Raw genomic sequence first — 17,971 nt, forward strand, 5'->3', positions numbered from 1 at the left:
GGTTCCACTCACAACAGGCCTCGCCATGGTCCACCAAAGAAGTTGAAGTCACGTGCTCAGTGTCATATCCAGAGGTTGTCTTTGGGAAATAGACGTATGAGTGCTGCCAGCATTGCTGCAGAGGTTGTAGGGGTGGGGGTCAGCCTGTCAGTGCTCAGACCATACACCACACACTGCATAAAATTGGTCTGCCTGGCTGTCATCCCAGAAGGAAACCTCTTCTAAAGATGATGCACAAGAAAGACCACAAACAGTTTGCTTAAGATAAGTATATGTCCTGTGGTCTGATGAGACCAAGATAAACGTATTTGGTTCAGATGGTGACAAGCGTGTGTGGGGGCAACCAGGTGAGGAGGACAAAGACAAGTGTGTCTTGTCTACAGTCAGGCATGGTGGTGGGGGTGTCATGGTCTGGAGGAGAGCAAGGTCTGTAACATCCACCAGCTCCGTGATGTCATCATGGGGGGGAGGGGAAGAGGACTCCAGTGGTGACCTGTGAAGCTCTGGTGACCTCCATGCCCAAGAGGGTTAAGGCAGTGCTGGAAAATAATGGCGGCCACACAAAATATTGACACTTTCACTTAGGGGTGTACTGACTTTTGTGGCCAGCGGTTTAGACATTAATGGCTGTGTGTTGAGTTATTTTGAGGGGACAGGAAATTTACACTGTTATAAAAGCTGTACACTCACTACTTTACATTGTAGACAAGTGTCATTTCTTCAGTGTTGTCACATGAAAAGAGAGAAGAAAAGAACATAGACAGTATTTAGTAAGAGGCATGTCAAGTTTTTTGAAGTTGTCATTTATTTTCATTTTTTTGGAACAAGAAATTATTTGTTGTTTACATGTGTCATATGACCTGCTGTGATTGGTCACATGGTACCGTCAGCAAGCCGGTACTTTGATCAGGTGACAGATCACGTCACTGCATGGCCCGACGTGGGAGGATGTCATATGACATCCACCTGAATCGACGACAGGCCCACCCAGCTTTCATTTTGTTATAGGCTGGACAGGAAGGGGGTAAATGAGTGAGGAGTTCCTTCTGCCCAGTCAGTATCTGGATAGTTGAAGTCCTCCATCATGATAACATTGCCCTGCCTTTCCACCATTTCTAACTGTGAAAGGAGAGCCAACCCCTCCTCTTCCTTCAGATTGTGGGGGGGGGGCTGTAGCATGTGCCCACTATTTCCCGCTTGTTTCTTCCCTTTGAAGTTCCACCCACTGGGATTCCACCTGCCCCCTTGCCCCATTTCCAATGTCATCCCTCACCTTCACTAGCAAATCATTCTTCATTTATAGGCACACCCCTCCCCCTCTTCCCCCGCTGTCCCTTGGATAGCTGCCAAATCAAGTTTTTGATGTTCCCACAAAGTCAAAATTCTCCTTGTGTATCAGTAGCTCCAGTTCCTCCATTTTGTTAGCTGGGCTCCTGGTATTTGTGAACATGTCCAACCCACTCACCCAGGGTTTAGATTTTATGGTTATACTTACCGCTAATGCCTCCATTAGCACCTTCTGACCTTTGCTCACTGTTGGATTTTGCTTCCTCTGATCCCCACCACCACCTAGTTTAAAAGTCCATTAACATCTCCCCCCCCCCCCCCCCCCCAACAGGAGTTGCACCCTCCACATTAAGGTGCAGCTCATCCAAACTGTAGAGCCAGTAATTTACTGAAAAGTCAGCCCAGTTCTCCAGGAACCCAAACCCCTCTTTCATGCTCCAATTCATTCAGCCACCTGTTCATTTTCCTACGCTTCTGCTGCCTTTCTGGTGTGGCTCGAGGTACTGGCACTATTTCTGAGACTACCACCTTGGAGGTCCTACTCTTCAATACAGCCCCAAAGTCCCTGAAATTATTAAATTTTAGGACGCTCCACTTTCCTCTTTGTCATTGATACCATTACCACCCCAGCCCCACCCAACAATATGTTCATCCCATCTGCGATTACAGAATGAAAATATGAGAACATTGGATTGTGTACAGTTGATGTCCACCCATCTCACTCTACATCCCTCTATTGTGGGAGAAGGGTCATCACTCGATGTGTACATGCTGCAGAGCTTTGTAAACTCCTTCCTTGCACCTGCAACATATCCTTATGTCTTTATTTAGCTTGGATTTCTGCAGTGGAAAAAAAGAATATAAATCCAGTAAAAGTTGCTTACCCCGTAGGTTGGGATGATAGGGACCATGGTGACCTAGATGCCATTTACCTGAAAAACAACAACCAAGTTTTTTTTTATGTTTACAGAGCATTTCCCAGGACTAAACCATGTATACATTGAAGTTGTGACTACTCCTGTAGAATGAAGAGATCACCACTTCCATGGAAGATCCAGTAGAACTGCTCATTCTAAACATATTGTATTATGTTATGAAGCATATGAAATAGCTCAGAAGCTCAGAGCACATAGATGCAATGACAACATACCAATGAGACCGGTGATGTAGCCAGATTCCTTTAGGACATCTGCCAGTGTTGTCTCATTCAGGGGAAGTCCACCAAGCGATGTTATGGCAAAGTTGTGTGTTACTCCATTCCGGATTCCAAGCCTTCCAGTCAGTAGAGATGCCCGAGATGGGGAGCAGGTGGAAGCTGCAGAATGGAAATCCACTAATCTATGGAAAAGCAACATATTCCAGTGTTCGGTTACTATCTGATTACTGGGTTCTGGCATCATAATTTTTAGCTGTCTACATTTATTATGGTTCCATTTTGCACAGGGTGTTTGGCCTACCTGCAGGTATTATATTTGTCTAGAGGTTTTTATTTCAAATTTGGAAAACAAAAGCAATATTTGAAGAAACCTTAAAGTCTTACGAACAATAAAGCATGTTGATATGCCTACCTTAATCCTTTGGAAGCCATTTTCTCTAGGTTTGGAGTTGTTGCTGTCTCCGAGGCAATATTTGCACCAAGATCGCCCCATCCCATATCATCTGCTAATATGATGATAATGTTGGGCTTTTTGTAGGTCTTATGTTCCAATAGGGCATACGAAAGCCAGAGGTTTAGGTGCACACACAGAAAGAGTGTGACCAATGAAGTCACCAGGGCAGTGGAGAATGGTATCATTGTTAAATTTAAGCAATGACTGGGTGAGATATCCCTATAAGACCAAGAAGAATATCAGAAGTGCAGATCTATCTTTGTGGATCTGGGCAATGGTTGAAGACATTGATGTGCCTAAAGGACCTCCTGAGATTTCCTTGCATAAAGCAGCATTAGTGTCCTCCAAGTGTAGCTGTTATTCAATGTCCAGAAATCAAGGGCAATAACTCTGGAAAACAAAATGGTTTATATTTATTTTATGAAAGACCAGAAACATTCATCCACACAGTTTAATCATGACAATACAGTAAAACGTGCTTGGTGCTTCATGTGATTATATTGGAGGGATTTTGTGACTCCCTGAAGTCGCTTTACGACAAAGGACCAGGCCACCATCTGTGTGTTGCTTTTCCCCAGAAAGCTTGGATACATGGATGAATAGTATAAACATAGGTAGACCATTGATGGAGATAACCTGACTACAGACACAGGGACGGCTTACAATCTGTATCAGATATGGTCAACATGGACCCATTGACCTCAGATCTTCTGAGCTCGTTTTGGATCTTAGGGCTAGGGTTTGCTGCTCACCACACACATACCATAATTCCTCACATGAAGAGATCTGAGCACAAAGTAAAATCTAACCAAATTCCTTGATGGATAACAGCTGGGCACTCTATACTGGGGCCCAACAGCACAATATAGGGACACCTGTACAACAAATACAAAGTGAAGGTAACGTGATATCTAGAAGTTTACTAATCATTGAACTGATTAAAGGGTTTTCTACAAGTATTTGTACGCTGAAAGGATTGCTTCAGTGACTTGGCTGCCATTCACACCCATTGTGTCAGGGTTCTTAGGTTTCAGAGCAAAGGGAATATGGTTGATGAGGGTAATTTGGCAAGCACATCAGCCTGATATTGACGCAAGAACTTGTGCAGTCACTTGGAGCTGGCAGCATTGTAAGCATAGCTAACCCTCCGCTGTTTACCAGCCAGCCCCAATGTTTGCATTCTTTGTGTCACATTAAAGGCCAGAACACAGATGGGGCTGGTAAATAAATACGCTTGTTGCCCCAAAGCCAAGAGCAACATTCAGAGGAATAATGAAGACACTGTAAAGAGTTTATTTTATGTAAAACCCATTCCTTCACCACACTACCAACAAATGGATCACAGGAATGTGGATGATGCTACTGGGAAGAAATAACTAGGAGTAACGGGTATTTCCTTCAACCCCTGCCTGTCCCTACAATGATGTTCAATGAATGCTCACCTAAAGCTCAGGTGGTATGACATGAATTAGATCCTCATTAGGTTGTAGAAGACACCCTCCATCTTTCCATCCTTCACCTACATTTTAGGCCTGATACTCTGGCTTACCTCCTGCTATTTCTGATGCATGAAGTATATTTATCTCCTTGGATTCCTGAATTCAGTATGGGAACAAATACTAGTGTACGGTTGGGGTTGTTTTGGTTCTTGGTATTGTAAAAATGTCATACTTTTTGTTGGATGTTCAGACTGCACTTGGCTGATCTGATCGTGTTTATTGAGTGGGATGTTTTGTCTAAAAGTGAAGAATGTAGAAGTGCCCGGGTCATGGACAGTGAGTGGCAGCAGATGTTCATGAAAAGAGCTGAGGATTTAGACTTCCTGTGCGTGACAAGCCATTCGTTGGCAGGAGTAGATGCCAGCTGTACAGCCAAGAGCATTGAAGATGACCATGGACATCTGCACCACTTCTGATGGGCACCCTCGTATTGTATGCATTGAAAAATGTGTTTTGCCTACACAGACTTTCAATACGGCAAAAGGCAACCCAAAGTAACCAATTGTATTTCATTCCTGTTTGATAAAAGCTTGGTTACTGCAAGTTGCAGCAGATCCTATGTTACTGTATCTCCTGACATAGAAAGCTTACTATAGTAGACATGGCTCTGCATTCTGCTCATCCCATTATGATTCTACCCTTATCAATAGATAATGTTTTGTAGCAATGGGTTATCCTATACAGATCATTTTCAGGGAGCACTATAGACACCCCCTTTCTCAGTCCATACTTCCAGACATCATTGTGTCCCTATTCCAAAGACGTGCCAGGGAACCCTGGAGACCCCTTTTCCCTTGGGAGACGAGTCTCACTCTTTTCTTCACCTATTCAGTTCTATTCTTTTGCCTACAAGAGAAGCTCTGGCTCTCTGCAATTGAAGAATCGATGTTTCTATGTGGCATTGGTTCTGCTTATGGAGGTGCCATCCAACCATAGAATTGCTCTGTGGCCAGTTACCAAGCCTGGTGTAATTTGCTCTCCACTAGGGAGAGAAATTCAGAATGCCCGAAGGTCAGCAATAATGAAAACACCTGGAGAAGATTCTTCTCAACCAAGATGTCAGGGGATTTCTGAAGATGGATATACAAGTCTGTAGACTCACAGGAAGTCTAAATCCTAAAGAACTCAACCACAAGAGGATCAGAAGGACTTCCAACAAACCAAAGAGGCGAAGCTGGTCTGTAACAGAGAGCTCTTCCCATGACATCAACCATAACTTCTCTACTTCCCAAAACACAAATCCCAGACACCAGATCCAACTGTATAGAGGAACAAACTCAAAAAAAAAATACCAATCCCAACTGTCACTTCTTATATCCCAAGGGTCACTTCTACAATCCCTCCTCCCTGGGTTGTCCCCAGAAAATAGAGGGGAAATCTTCCAATGGCACGCAGGTTCTGGTGACCTGGGGGGGAAATCACTAAGGAATGCCTCTAATTTTCAGGGATCCTCTCACTTCCCGTTTTGGTGATGGGACAGGAGGTGAAGGGAAATCTCTCCAATGGGGACACAGGTTCTGGTGACCTGGGGGGGGGGGGTGGGGGAAGTGAAGGGAAATCTCTCCAATAGGGAGAGATGAGAAAAACTAACAGGAGATATAATAATCCAATACTAAAGTCTGCCCAGAGATTTTTTACAGTCACAATAATGATATTATTACTATCACCAATAATACTAATCAATAATAATTTTGGTGATCAGTAATACTAGGATTGGTGATGTGATTGGAAGCCGTGTTCTGTATGAGGATGAGGATGATGAAACGCTCTCAGGGTGAGCGATGAATATACAGCAGAGGGGGGGGGGGGGTGCTGGTGCCCGACTTCTCCTCTAACTGGCAGGAACAGGTTCTTCCCGGCTGTGCTGATCCCCCCCCTCTCTTTCTGTGTCAGCATGACAGGCATGGGAGGGGTTAATTCAGGACACTTGTTGTCCCTCCCCCTTCAAATCTACAGCCAAAAAACAAAACAAACACACACTACATCTTTATTATAGAGTGTCTGCTGTTGGGGCGCCCAGTGAAGAGAGAAGCATTATATGTCAGCTCTTGGGGTCAGTCTTAGTAGAGGTGTGGAGTGTCAGCTCTTGGGGTCAGTCTTAGTAGAGGGGTGGGGCGTCAGCTCTTGCGGTCAGTCGAGGGGTGGGGCGTCAGCTCTTGCGGTCAGTCGAGGGGTGGGGCGTCAGCTCTTGCGGTCAGTCGAGGGGTGGGGCGTCAGCTCTTGCGGTCAGTCGAGGGGTGGGGCGTCAGCTCTTGCGGTCAGTCGAGGGGTGGGGCGTCAGCTCTTGCGGTCAGTCGAGGGGTGAGGCGTCAGCTCTTGCGGTCAGTCGAGGGGTGAGGCGTCAGTATTAGTAGAGGGGTGGAGCGTCAGCTCTTGGGGTCAGTATTAGTAGAGGGGTGAAGTGTCAGATCTTGGGATCAGTATTAGTAGAGGGGTGAAGTGTCAGCTCTTGGGGTCAGTAGAGGAGTGACGCGTCAGCTCTTGGGGTCGGTATTAGTAGAGGGGTGAAGAGTCAGCTCTTGGGATCAGTAGAGGGGTGAAGAGTCAGCTCTTGGGATCAGTAGAGGGGTGAAGCGTCAGCTCTTGGGATCAGTAGAGGGGTGAAGTGTCAGCTCTTGGGATCAGTAGAGGGGTGAAGTGTCAGCTCTTGGGATCAGTATTAGTAGAGGGGTGGAGCGTCAGCTCTTGGGATCAGTAGAGGGGTGAAGTGTCAGCTCTTGGGATCAGTAGAGGGGTGAAGTGTCAGCTCTTTGGATCAGTAGAGGGGTGAAGTGTCAGCTCTTGGGATCAGTAGAGGGGTGAAGTGTCAGCTCTTGGGATTAGTATCAGTAGAGGGGTGAAGCGTCAGCTCTTGGGATCAGTAGAGGGGGTGGAGCGTCAGCTCTTGGGATCAGTATCAGTAGAGGGGTGAAGCGTCAGCTCTTGGGATCAGTAGAGGGGGTGGAGCGTCAGCTCTTGGGATCAGTAGAGGGGGTGGAGCGTCAGCTCTTGGGATCAGTAGAGGGGGTGGAGCGTCAGCTCTTGGGATCAGTAGAGGGGGTGGAGCGTCAGCTCTTGGGATCAGTAGAGGGGGTGGAGCGTCAGCTCTTGGGATCAGTAGAGGGGGTGGAGCGTCAGCTCTTGGGATCAGTAGAGGGGTGGAGCGTCAGCTCTTGGGATCAGTAGAGGGGTGGAGCGTCAGCTCTTGGGATCAGTAGAGGGGTGGAGCGTCAGCTCTTGGGATCAGTAGAGGAGTAAAGCGTCAGCTCTTGGGATCAGTAGAGGGGTAAAGCGTCAGCTCTTGGGATCAGTATGCAGAGTGGGGGGAGGAGTCTCTCTCTATACGGCTCTATTGGTTGGTCTGTTTAGGGTTAAGGTTGGGGGCGTGGTCTCGGATGCGCGTTCCCGACAGACCGGCTTTATCCGGTATAAAGAGAGATGAGAGGAGAGCCGGGAGCGAGCTGACCGACACCGGCCCCCGGGGGCCACTGTGAGTATATAGGGGTGGGGGAGGGAATATATTATAGAGAGGAGTACACATGTTATATACAGGAGGAGGGGGGAGGGGATATATTATAGAGAGGAGTACACATTATATACGGGGGGGGGGGGATATATTATAGAGAGGAGGAGTACACGATATATACGGGGGGGGATATATTATAGAGATGAGTACGCATGATATATACAGGAAGGGGGGGATATATTATAGAGAGGAGTACACATTATATATCACCCCCCCTCCTGTATATATCATGTGTACTCTCCTCTATAATATATCCCCTCCCCCCCCTCCTGTATATATGTGTACTCCTCTCTATAATATATCCCCTCCCCCCCCCTCCTGTATATATCATGTGTACTCCTCTGTATATCACCCCCCCCCCCTCCTGTATATATCATGTGTACTCCTCTGTATATCACCCCCCCCTCCTGTATATATCGAGGAGTACACATGATATATACAGGAGGGGGGGGGGGATATATTATAGAGAGGAGTACACATGATATATACAGGGGGGGGATATTATGGAGAGGAGTACACATTATATACGGGGGTATATTATAGAGAGGAGTACACATGATATATACAGGAGGGGGGGGAGGGGATATATTATAGAGAGGAGTACACATGATATATACGGGGGGGGGGGGTTTCCTTTCTTTGGACTTTACGCAGGAAAGAGTATAAAAGACAAAAAATGATATAATAGGTAGCGGAGTTCCACTTTAGATATAATTGGTCGGTTTTGCAAACAATTTTCAGTTTTTTTTTTTTTTTTTGCACAAAGTCCACCAGCAGAACTCGTTATATATACAGTATATATACATAACATGTGCAGTCAGGTGTGGTAGATTTATATAATGTTTTCAGTCTTGTACTTCCCTGTGGATTTGGTAGGAATAATTAGAAAGAACTTGAAAACGACGATATAAACCCGACAAGGACCGCAGAGCTGTGATTGGGCAGTCAGGGAGCTGCCGGGGGCTTCTCACATACAGGAGACCGAGAGAGACACACACACACATACACCCAGCAGGGAGACCCCAGAGATGGAGATATATATATATATATATATATATATACATATATATATATATACACCCCCAGCAGGGAGACCCCCCCGAGATAGACTATATATACACCCAGCAGGGAGACCCCCCGAGATAGATTATATATACACCCAGCAGGGAGACCCCCGAGATAGATTATATATACACCCAGCAGGGGGCTCTGTCTGGAAAGGCCCTCATATTAATTGTTGGTGTCATTTTTTTGATGGTAATAAAACTTGCGATCTCTTGGGACGCGGATGGTGGGCGCAGTGTCTCCTGAACTGTTGGGTCAGAAAATAAAGTACATTTTACCTTTCAGTGGAGAGGGAAGGCAGCAGAGCTCAGACTGGGAGAATATTGGGTGGAAGTGAGCACCTTATATAGTATAGAGCTGTATAAAGGGCCAATCAAGATCACCTGTCTGGGTGTTGCTGGTAGTTCCATTTAATCAGCTGTAAATGAAGGCAGCTGAGATGGGAAGTCGGGGCACCTCCCTGGGACCGGGGTGTGCGGTGCAGCCACACCCATGAAGGTATGACGACATCACCAGCAGAAGAGGAAGCCCCTATTACCCAATGCATTGCACTCAATGGGGACATATAAAGGCTCTGCCCTAGGGCCCTCTTACTATTAGATTGTAAGCTCTTCTGAGCAAGACCCTCTTAATCCTCTTGTATTTTATTGTAATGTAACTGTATTGTCTCCTTTTACATTGTAAAGCGCTGTGTAAATTGTTGGCGCTACATAAATGCTGAATAATAATAATACACTAAGGCAGAGGTGGGATCTCAGAGACCTCCACTTCCATTAGACATGCGCAGGAGGAGCCCACCTGCCGTGCATGCGCGGAGTGCAGCCCCGAGCACCGCTCACCATCTAGTGGCTGAGTGGAGCAATGACAGCCGATATGATTACAGAGACAGAGAAATGAACACAAACAGCAAAGGAGGGGGGAAGAATAATAATAATAAATGTATAGATGATTGATATCACACTGACATTGATAATCCTGACCCCCCCCCCCCCATATATCTATAATGGTTTGTTCTCCTCGTAGACATGTAATATAACTCTATATAACATCACAAGGGGAGACAAAGGGATTATAACAAGGTGATGGGTTGCAGGTTGTTTTGTTGGAATTGGATGACAAATTTACATTTATTGTGCTTTTTGTGGGTTTGAGATTTTCTTTGAAGGGTTTGTGTTCCGCCCCACATTCCATCCATCGGGTGGTTTGAGTCGGTGGGGTGTATCTAAAACCTCTCTATTCGTATTATGACTGAGAGGAGCGTCCAATGGGGAGTGTCGTCATGTGACTCCTCCCCGCCCACCATGTGTCGTCTGTGACCTTTGGGCTGAGTTGAAAGATAAAAAGGAGAAATGATATGTATAATGTATCCCCCCCCCGTATATATAATTTGTACTCCTCTGTATAATATATCCCCCCCGTATATATCATGTGCACTCCTCTGTATAATAGATCACCCCCCCGTATATATCATATGTACTCCTCTGTATAATCTATCCCCCCCGTATATATCATGTGTACTCCTCTGTATAATATATCCCCCCCGTATATATCATGTGCACTCCTCTGTATAATATATCCCCCCCCCGTATATATCATGTGCACTCCTCTGTATAATAGATCACCCCCCCGTATATATCATGTGTACTCCTCTGTATAATATATCCCCCCCCGTATATATCATGTGCACTCCTCTGTATAATCTATCCCCCCCATATATATCATGTGCACTCCTCTGTATAATATATCCCCCCCCCCCCGTATATATCATGTGCACTCCTCTGTATAATATATCCCCCCCCCCCCCCCCGTATATATCATGTGCACTCCTCTGTATAATATATCCCCCTCCCCCCCCCTGTATATATCATGTGCACTCCTCTGTATAATATATCCCCCCCCCCCGTATATATCATGTGCACTCCTCTGTATAATATATCCCCCCCCCCGTATATATCATGTGCACTCCTCTGTATCTGTATAATATATCCCCCCCCCCCCCCGTATATATCATGTGCACTCCTCTGTATAATATATCCCCCCCCCCCGTATATATCATGTGCACTCCTCTGTATAATATATCCCCCCCCCCCCGTATATATCATGTGCACTCCTCTGTATAATATATCCCCCCCCCCCCCGTATATATCATGTGCACTCCTCTGTATAATAGATCACCCCCCCTGTATATATCATGTGCACTCCTCTGTATAATATATCCCCCCCCGTATATATCATGTGCACTCCTCTGTATAATATATTCCCCCCCCCCCCCCCCCCGTGTATATATATCATGTACACTCCTCTATAATAGATCACCCCCCCCCCTGTATATATCATGTGCACTCCTCTGTATAATAGATCACCCCCCCCTGTATATATCATGTGCACTCCTCTGTATAAGATATCCCCTCCCCCTGTGAGATTATAAAATCTCACAGGGGGAGGGGATATCTTATACAGAGGAGTGCACATGATATATACAGGAGGGGGGGAGGGTAATACTGTGCCCTGTGTGGTGTATTCTCTGTATAACGATCTATATTTTGTCTCCCCGCACAGACAGACAGCGATGGTGGTCATGCGGAATTGTCCAGGTGCCAATGTCTATACCGAAGTGCCTGATGGGGGATGGGGCTGGGTGGTGGCGGTCGCCTTCTTCTTCGTGGAGGTTTTCACGTACGGAGTCATTAAGTCGTTTGGCGTCTTCTTCAAGGATCTGATGGTTTACTTTGGTGAAAGTAACAGCCGGATCTCCTGGATCATCTCTATATGTGTCTTTGTACTTACCTTCACCGGTATGTCAATGATGATAGCTGGCCTGTGGGGGGCACTGTGGGATCTCACCCTCTAGTCATGTCTTGTCTCTCTTTCAGCTCCCCTCTCTACGGTGCTGAGTAATCGGTTTGGCCATCGGCCGGTCGTCATGCTCGGGGGATTCCTCATCAGTCTGGGGATGATCGTGGCCTCCTTTGCCCGGAATGTGGTGGATATGTACCTGACCATCGGGGTGGTGTCTGGTGAGTGTTCCTGATGGCACATTGAAGGTGGCATCTCCAGCTTGTTCAGTGTCAGTAAAACATTCGTCTCTTTCAGGATTGGGTTATTGTCTCAGCTTCCTCCCGACCGTCACCATCCTGTCCCAGTACTTCCAGAAACGCAGATCGCTGGTCACCGCCATTGCTTCCACTGGAGAGTGCTTTGCTGTGTTTGCATTTGCTCCAGGTAGGGATCATCCTCACCCTCCTATCACAGGAGGGTCCGTACTATCTCATGGTACAGATTGTATTATGGGTGGGGGAGGCCAGTCATATCTCATGGTACAGGTTGTATTATGGGTGGAGGAGGTCAGTCTTCTCTCATGGTACAGGTTGTATTATGGGTGGGGGAGGTCAGTCTTCTCTCATGGTACAGGTTGTATTATGGGTGGGGGAGGTCAGTCATATCTCATGGTACAGGTTGTATTATGGGTGGGGGAGGTCCGTCATATCTCATGGTACAGGTTGTATTATGGGTGGGGGAGGTCAGTCATATCTCATGGTACAGGTTGTATTATGGGTGGGGGAGGTCAGTCATATCTCATGGTACAGGTTGTATTATGGGTAGGGGAGGTCAGTCTTCTCTCATGGTACAGATTGTATTATGGGTGGAGGAGGTCAGTCATATCTCATGGTACAGGTTGTATTATGGGTGGGGGAGGTCAGTCATATCTCATGGTACAGGTTGTATTATGGGTGGAGGAGGTCAGTCATATCTCATGGTACAGGTTGTATTATGGGTGGGGGAGGTCAGTCATATCTCATGGTACAGGTTGTATTATGGGTGGGGGAGGTCAGTCATATCTCATGGTACAGGTTGTATTATGGGTGGAGGAGGTCAGTCATATCTCATGGTACAGGTTGTATTATGACTGACCTCCTCCACCCATAATACAACCTGTACCATGAGATATGACTGACCTCCCCCACCCATAATACAACCTGTACCATGAGATATGACTGACCTCCCCCACCCATAATACAACCTGTACCATGAGATATGACTGACCTCCCCCACCCATAATCCAACCTGTACCATGAGAGAAGACTGACCTCCCCCACCCATAATACAACCTGTACCATGAGATATGACTGACCTCCCCTACCCATAATACAACCTGTACCATGAGAGAAGACTGACCTCCCCCACCCATAATACAACCTGTACCATGAGATATGACTGACCTCCCCCACCCATAATCCAACCTGTACCATGAGAGAAGACTGACCTCCCCCACCCATAATACAACCTGTACCATGAGATATGACGGACCTCCCCCACCCATAATACAACCTGTACCATGAGATATGACTGACCTCCCCTACCCATAATACAACCTGTACCATGAGATATGACTGACCTCCCCTACCCATAATACAATCTGTACCATGAGATATGACTGACCTCCCCCACCCATAATACAACCTGTACCATGAGATATGACTGACCTCCTCCACCCATAATACAACCTGTACCATGAGAGAAGACTGACCTCCCCCACCCATAATACAACCTGTACCATGAGATATGACTGACCTCCCCCACCCATAATACAACCTGTACCATGAGATATGACTGACCTCCTCCACCCATATCTCATGGTACAGGTTGTATTATGGGTGGGGGAGGTCAGTCTTCTCTCATGGTACAGGTTGTATTATGGGTAGGGGAGGTCAGTCTTCTCTCATGGTACAGATTGTATTATGGGTAGGGGAGGTCTGTCATATCTCATGGTACAGGTTGTATTATGGGTGGGGGAGGTCCATCATATCTCATGGTACAGGTTGTATTATGGGTGGGGGAGGTCAGTCTTCTCTCATGGTACAGGTTGTATTATGGGTGGGGGAGGTCAGTCTTCTCTCATGGTACAGGTTTTATTATGGGTGGGGGAGGTCAGTCTTCTCTCATGGTACAGGTTGTATTATGGGTGGGGGAGGTCCGTCATATCTCATGGCACGGGGTGTATCACGGGTGGTCAGTCATATTTCATAGTACAGATTATATCACAGGATGTAGATAGATTCTTTGGATTTTTGTTCCTTGGCTGTCCTGGGCTGGAGGTGGATCTTTATCTCTGTCCTCCTTTTCTCACATTTCTGTGTTTTTTTTTTTTTTTTTTTGTATTTTTCTTCAGCTATAACTGCATTAAACAACCAGGTGGGGTGGCGGTACTGCCTGCTGATGGTGGGGGCTCTACAGTTGAACATTGTAGTGTGTGGAGCTTTACTGCGACCAATACTCATCAAACCTCCAGAAGAAGCCAAAGAGTCTTCAAAAAGCCAGAACCTGGAGAGCAGCTACATGCTGGAAAATGAGCAGACACTGACCTCTCTGGACTCCATTGATTCTGGAGTTGAAGTATCTACCTCACCGAAGAATGTAGCGGGTGGCGGGACCCCTGAGAAGAGGAATCCGGCTGAGCAGCTGGATGTAGAAAAGAAGCCGGCACCTCCTCTTCTAGACTTCTCAGTGCTGAGGAACCCCAGCTTTATATGCTATGCACTTTTTGGGCTTTTTGCCACACTGGGCTTCTTTGCACCATCGCTGTACATCATCCCTCTTTGTCTTAGCTTAGGGATAGGCAAGGACTTGTCTGCATACATGCTATCCTCCATGGCCATCGCTGAGGTCTTTGGCAGGATTGGTGCTGGTTGGGTACTCAACAGAAAGCCTATTAGAAAAATTTACATTGAGCTAATCTTTGTTGTTCTGCTGTGCCTGGCTTTGGTTGCTTTTCCCTTTGCAGGTAACTTCTGGGGGCTGGTGGTGTGCAGCGTTTTTTTTGGTTGCATGCTTGGGACAGTTACTGGCACCCATATTCCTCTGGTGGCCGAAGAAGACATTGTTGGCATTGAGAAGATGTCTTCAGGAGTCGGAGTCTATGTTTTTATCCAAAGTATTGCTGGCCTGGCTGGGCCACCACTTGGAGGTAAGAATCACTCGGGTCATATTTTCAATTTTTTTCAGATGTAAAAATGTTGGAATATTAGCTGTGAAATGAATGCAACCCTGAGAGAGTGAGAGGCTAGTAGTGTTATAGAAGAGGTCTTCTCTATTATTGCCCCCGGTCTCTCCTGTAGACATGGTGTACACTAGGAAGAGTGATAAAGGCCATGTATGTATTCGAGCATGAAGTCTCAGGACACACTGGTATCCCAGAACATGCTTTGACACGTACTGTCCTACCATGAGCCTTTGTGACTTATAACTCTGGGTATAACGAGTGGATGAAGAGCACAAGTCGGTGTGTTTTCTCAGACCTCCATATATGTCTCGCCTCAGATCATGTTCACAACATTGCCTTTTCTGTAATCCCATGATGCTTCCCTGGGACAACCAGAATCCTTAGTCCTCATCAGCTATTTCTTCATGGATCCCTCACTAGAAGAGATCAGGGCTGGTTGTCCATATAACAGACTTCATTCATGGAATTATAAATGTCATATATGCAGATCATGATCCCACATATGGCCACATATCTCTGGGATTTCCTGTACCCCCCCCCCCCCCCCTACACATAACGCAGTGCCCCCCCTGTGCATAGACATTTTCTTTAGTTCTCCCTTTTCAAGATCTATGTAGACCTTAGCTGGTCACCCCCTTTTTGTCTCAACTTTTCCCTGTGAAGTTAGATGGATAGAATTTCTTTCCTCCTCTCTTTATATAGCATTCATCATGGAGGCATCAGGCAGATTTCGGGAAGAGGTGTGATGGTTTTCATGGGTTGGGCAGTTGTATAGTTGGGGGGTGGGACATGCTTTGGCTTTAGTGCATGGAACAAGCAATGGTAGAACTCAAAGCATCACTCATTGCTGGATATCTGTGCTTTACTTGCAGGAGTGCTGGTAGACTGGAGCCAAAACTACGGGTCGGCTTTTTACTCTTGTGCTGCTGGAATGGCGGTTGGGGCGTTCTTCCTGGCGCTGGTGAGGCCATGCAAGATGGGACTCTGCAGGAAGAAGGAAGCCCTTCGGTGCCAAAACATGCAAGAAATGCCGGAGGATTTTCTGGAAATGGACATGGCAAGAGGAGAGGGACTTGGCAAAAGCTGCCAGAGTCTCAGTGGTACACCATCTCATGTAATCTAATGGTCTCTTCGCCCATGTCCCGGAACAAACCACTCACAATAAAAGGGAAGATGACGAAAGCAATGTGAATTGGGACTCTGGGTGGGGTGGGTATGGGGGATGGGGAGCATGGGACATTCCATAATAAAGACTGCATGCAGGGAAAACACTTGACCTTTCGCCTCAAGGCTATGCTGCTTCCTCAGAATTGCTGCAAACGGTCTTCATTCACTGAATTCATTCATGCAAACCAAATATTTATTAAATTATTAGTAAGAGCTGCTGTCAGTCATTCAGGGTTTTGCTGTACTACAGGGCTGTCATGTGTTTGTTTAGGCCAGAGACAAGCAATACACATAGTGCCTCAGGACTCTTTTCTAGAAGTATGGAAATACAGGTGGATAAAGATGATATATATATATATATATATACCCAGAAAATGGTCTGTGGGATCAATAAAACGCACAAGTTTTGTTCTGGACTCGTCTTTTGACTGTTCTTTATCAGAGAATCCAACTGTCATCTGACCTTCTCCATTCATCGTCCCATACATAACGTATCCTCTCCAACATCCAATTACATGGACTTTTATTACTTCGTCATGTGTGAGTCACCAGATCATCGATCTTCACCGTGGGATATTTAAAAAAACCTACCTTTGACACTGACAAATGAAAAAAGTTGCCAGTGTTATATTGATATGTGCCCTCCATCAAAAAGTGCCCGTGCGTGCGCAGGATGGAGCCGCACTCCAGCTGGAGTGATGTGACCATGGCGCATGCGCACATCAGAGGAGGCATTTTTTTTGATGGTAGAGAGAATATCACGCACACTATTAAAAGCTATTCCCAGAGTGGAAGGACATTCTCATAGGGCGCTTTGCTGTTGCCGGGCTTCAATCTGCTCATGGTGGCCTTTTGTCAGTGTTGCACGGCAGCCTTAGTGTCTTGATCATTACCGATTGCCTGTGTCTAAGGGTGGGTTGCAACACAGACAAAACCTGCCCTTCAACATCTCACCCCCCCTCCTTTGATTCGGGACAGGGTAAACTGTCCAATCAGCAATAAGAGACACACGGGTAAATCAAATATTTCACCAATAGAACACCTCACCCGCAGGGAGGGCTGTTGGAGGAATCCCCTCTGCCCTGCCCCCGGTCTTCCTGCAAGATACACATAATACAAACAGTAAGGAGGAGACGGGGGCGTGGTAACAATGGTGGCCGATAGTATTTTCACAAGCCTGGCTGAGAGAAGTGTGACTGCTGTCTATGTCTCTATGTATGGTCGGTGAAATACTCTTATAAGAGTCTAGCAGTCTAATCAAACCTCCCAACATTTTGAGATGGGAATGAGGGACACCTACTTGCAAACGTATGCATAGGACATGCCCCCCCGACACACCCTTTTAAAGTAGAATTAACCAAAAAAAATTAAAGACACAAGGACTTTTTTTTACCACTCCTATTCCTTTATATTGGCTGTTAAATTTACAAATGCAGCAATTTAGAAATTGAATGAAAGGTTTAGCATTGGGAAACAATTTTAACAGATAAAAAGGGCATTTTAGACCCAACTATATGGATCAGACCAACATGAGGGGCAAAGAGGGGCAGAGGGACATTGCTCCAAATCAGGAACAGCTGGCAGCTATGGTCTAATGGTTGTGAATAATATCCTTCACAAGGACCGAGCCTCTTTTTTAGACTTGGTGTTCACAAATTAAAAACAATTTTTGTTGCTAGAAAATTACTTGGAACCCCCAAACATTATACTTTTTTTTTTCTTACACCCTAGAGACCCGCTTGTAGAATGGCGACAAACATTTACCCTTAAAAATCTCCATAGGTGACATTTAAAAAATTCTACAGGTTGCATGTTTTGAGTTTAAAAGGAGGTCTAG

The 17,971-nt window shown here is 46.1% G+C and overlaps 2 protein-coding genes across 4 annotated transcripts in view; one reads left to right on the forward strand and one right to left on the reverse strand.

Annotated features, from left to right (window-relative positions):
- Nucleotides 1-17,971, reverse strand: part of ARSG (arylsulfatase G) — a 79,817-nt gene that overhangs the window by 18,723 nt on the left and 43,123 nt on the right. Inside the window, exons 1-4 of one of the 2 annotated variants that reach the window (XM_077474728.1) lie at nucleotides 9,245-9,388; nucleotides 2,856-3,287; nucleotides 2,438-2,625; nucleotides 2,172-2,219 (exon numbers count right to left, since the gene is read on the reverse strand). In XM_077474728.1, the coding sequence (XP_077330854.1) occupies nucleotides 2,172-2,219; nucleotides 2,438-2,625; nucleotides 2,856-3,082 (463 nt within the window). In that variant the 5' untranslated portion in view covers nucleotides 3,083-3,287; nucleotides 9,245-9,388. Of the gene's footprint in view, nucleotides 1-2,171; nucleotides 2,220-2,437; nucleotides 2,626-2,855; nucleotides 3,288-9,244; nucleotides 9,389-17,971 lie in introns of those variants that run through there. The other variant, XM_077474727.1, reaches the window with a different exon arrangement.
- SLC16A6 (solute carrier family 16 member 6) lies at nucleotides 7,712-16,550 on the forward strand. Of its 2 annotated transcripts, none has more exons than XM_077474725.1 (6): nucleotides 7,712-7,865; nucleotides 11,526-11,761; nucleotides 11,840-11,983; nucleotides 12,060-12,188; nucleotides 14,137-14,931; nucleotides 15,840-16,550. In XM_077474725.1, the coding sequence occupies exons 1-6, from the start codon at nucleotides 7,771-7,773 to the stop codon at nucleotides 16,088-16,090; spliced, it is 1,650 nt and encodes a 549-aa protein (XP_077330851.1). In that variant the 5' UTR covers nucleotides 7,712-7,770; the 3' UTR covers nucleotides 16,091-16,550. The 2 variants fall into 2 exon arrangements, with proteins under 2 accessions (XP_077330851.1, XP_077330852.1); XM_077474726.1 differs by having other exon boundaries at nucleotides 7,757-7,865; nucleotides 11,530-11,761.

The sequence above is a fragment of the Lithobates pipiens genome, unplaced genomic scaffold, assembly GCF_037356315.1.
Source record: "Lithobates pipiens isolate NorthernLeopardFrog02 unplaced genomic scaffold, aLitPip1_a1.2 Scaffold_124, whole genome shotgun sequence".
Classification (NCBI taxonomy): domain Eukaryota; kingdom Metazoa; phylum Chordata; class Amphibia; order Anura; family Ranidae; genus Lithobates; species Lithobates pipiens.

What these genes read in the sequence shown, in the direction of transcription:
- SLC16A6 (XM_077474725.1), top strand. Translation starts at nt 7,771, where the DNA reads ATGCGCGTTCCCGACAGACCGGCTTTATCCGGTATAAAGAGAGATGAG. An exon ending in ACCGGCCCCCGGGGGCCACT is followed by an intron (nt 7,866 to 11,525) that starts GTGAGTATATAG and finishes CTCCCCGCACAG; the next exon opens with ACAGACAGCGATGGTGGTCA. An exon ending in TGTGTTTGCATTTGCTCCAG is followed by an intron (nt 12,189 to 14,136) that starts GTAGGGATCATC and finishes ATTTTTCTTCAG; the next exon opens with CTATAACTGCATTAAACAAC.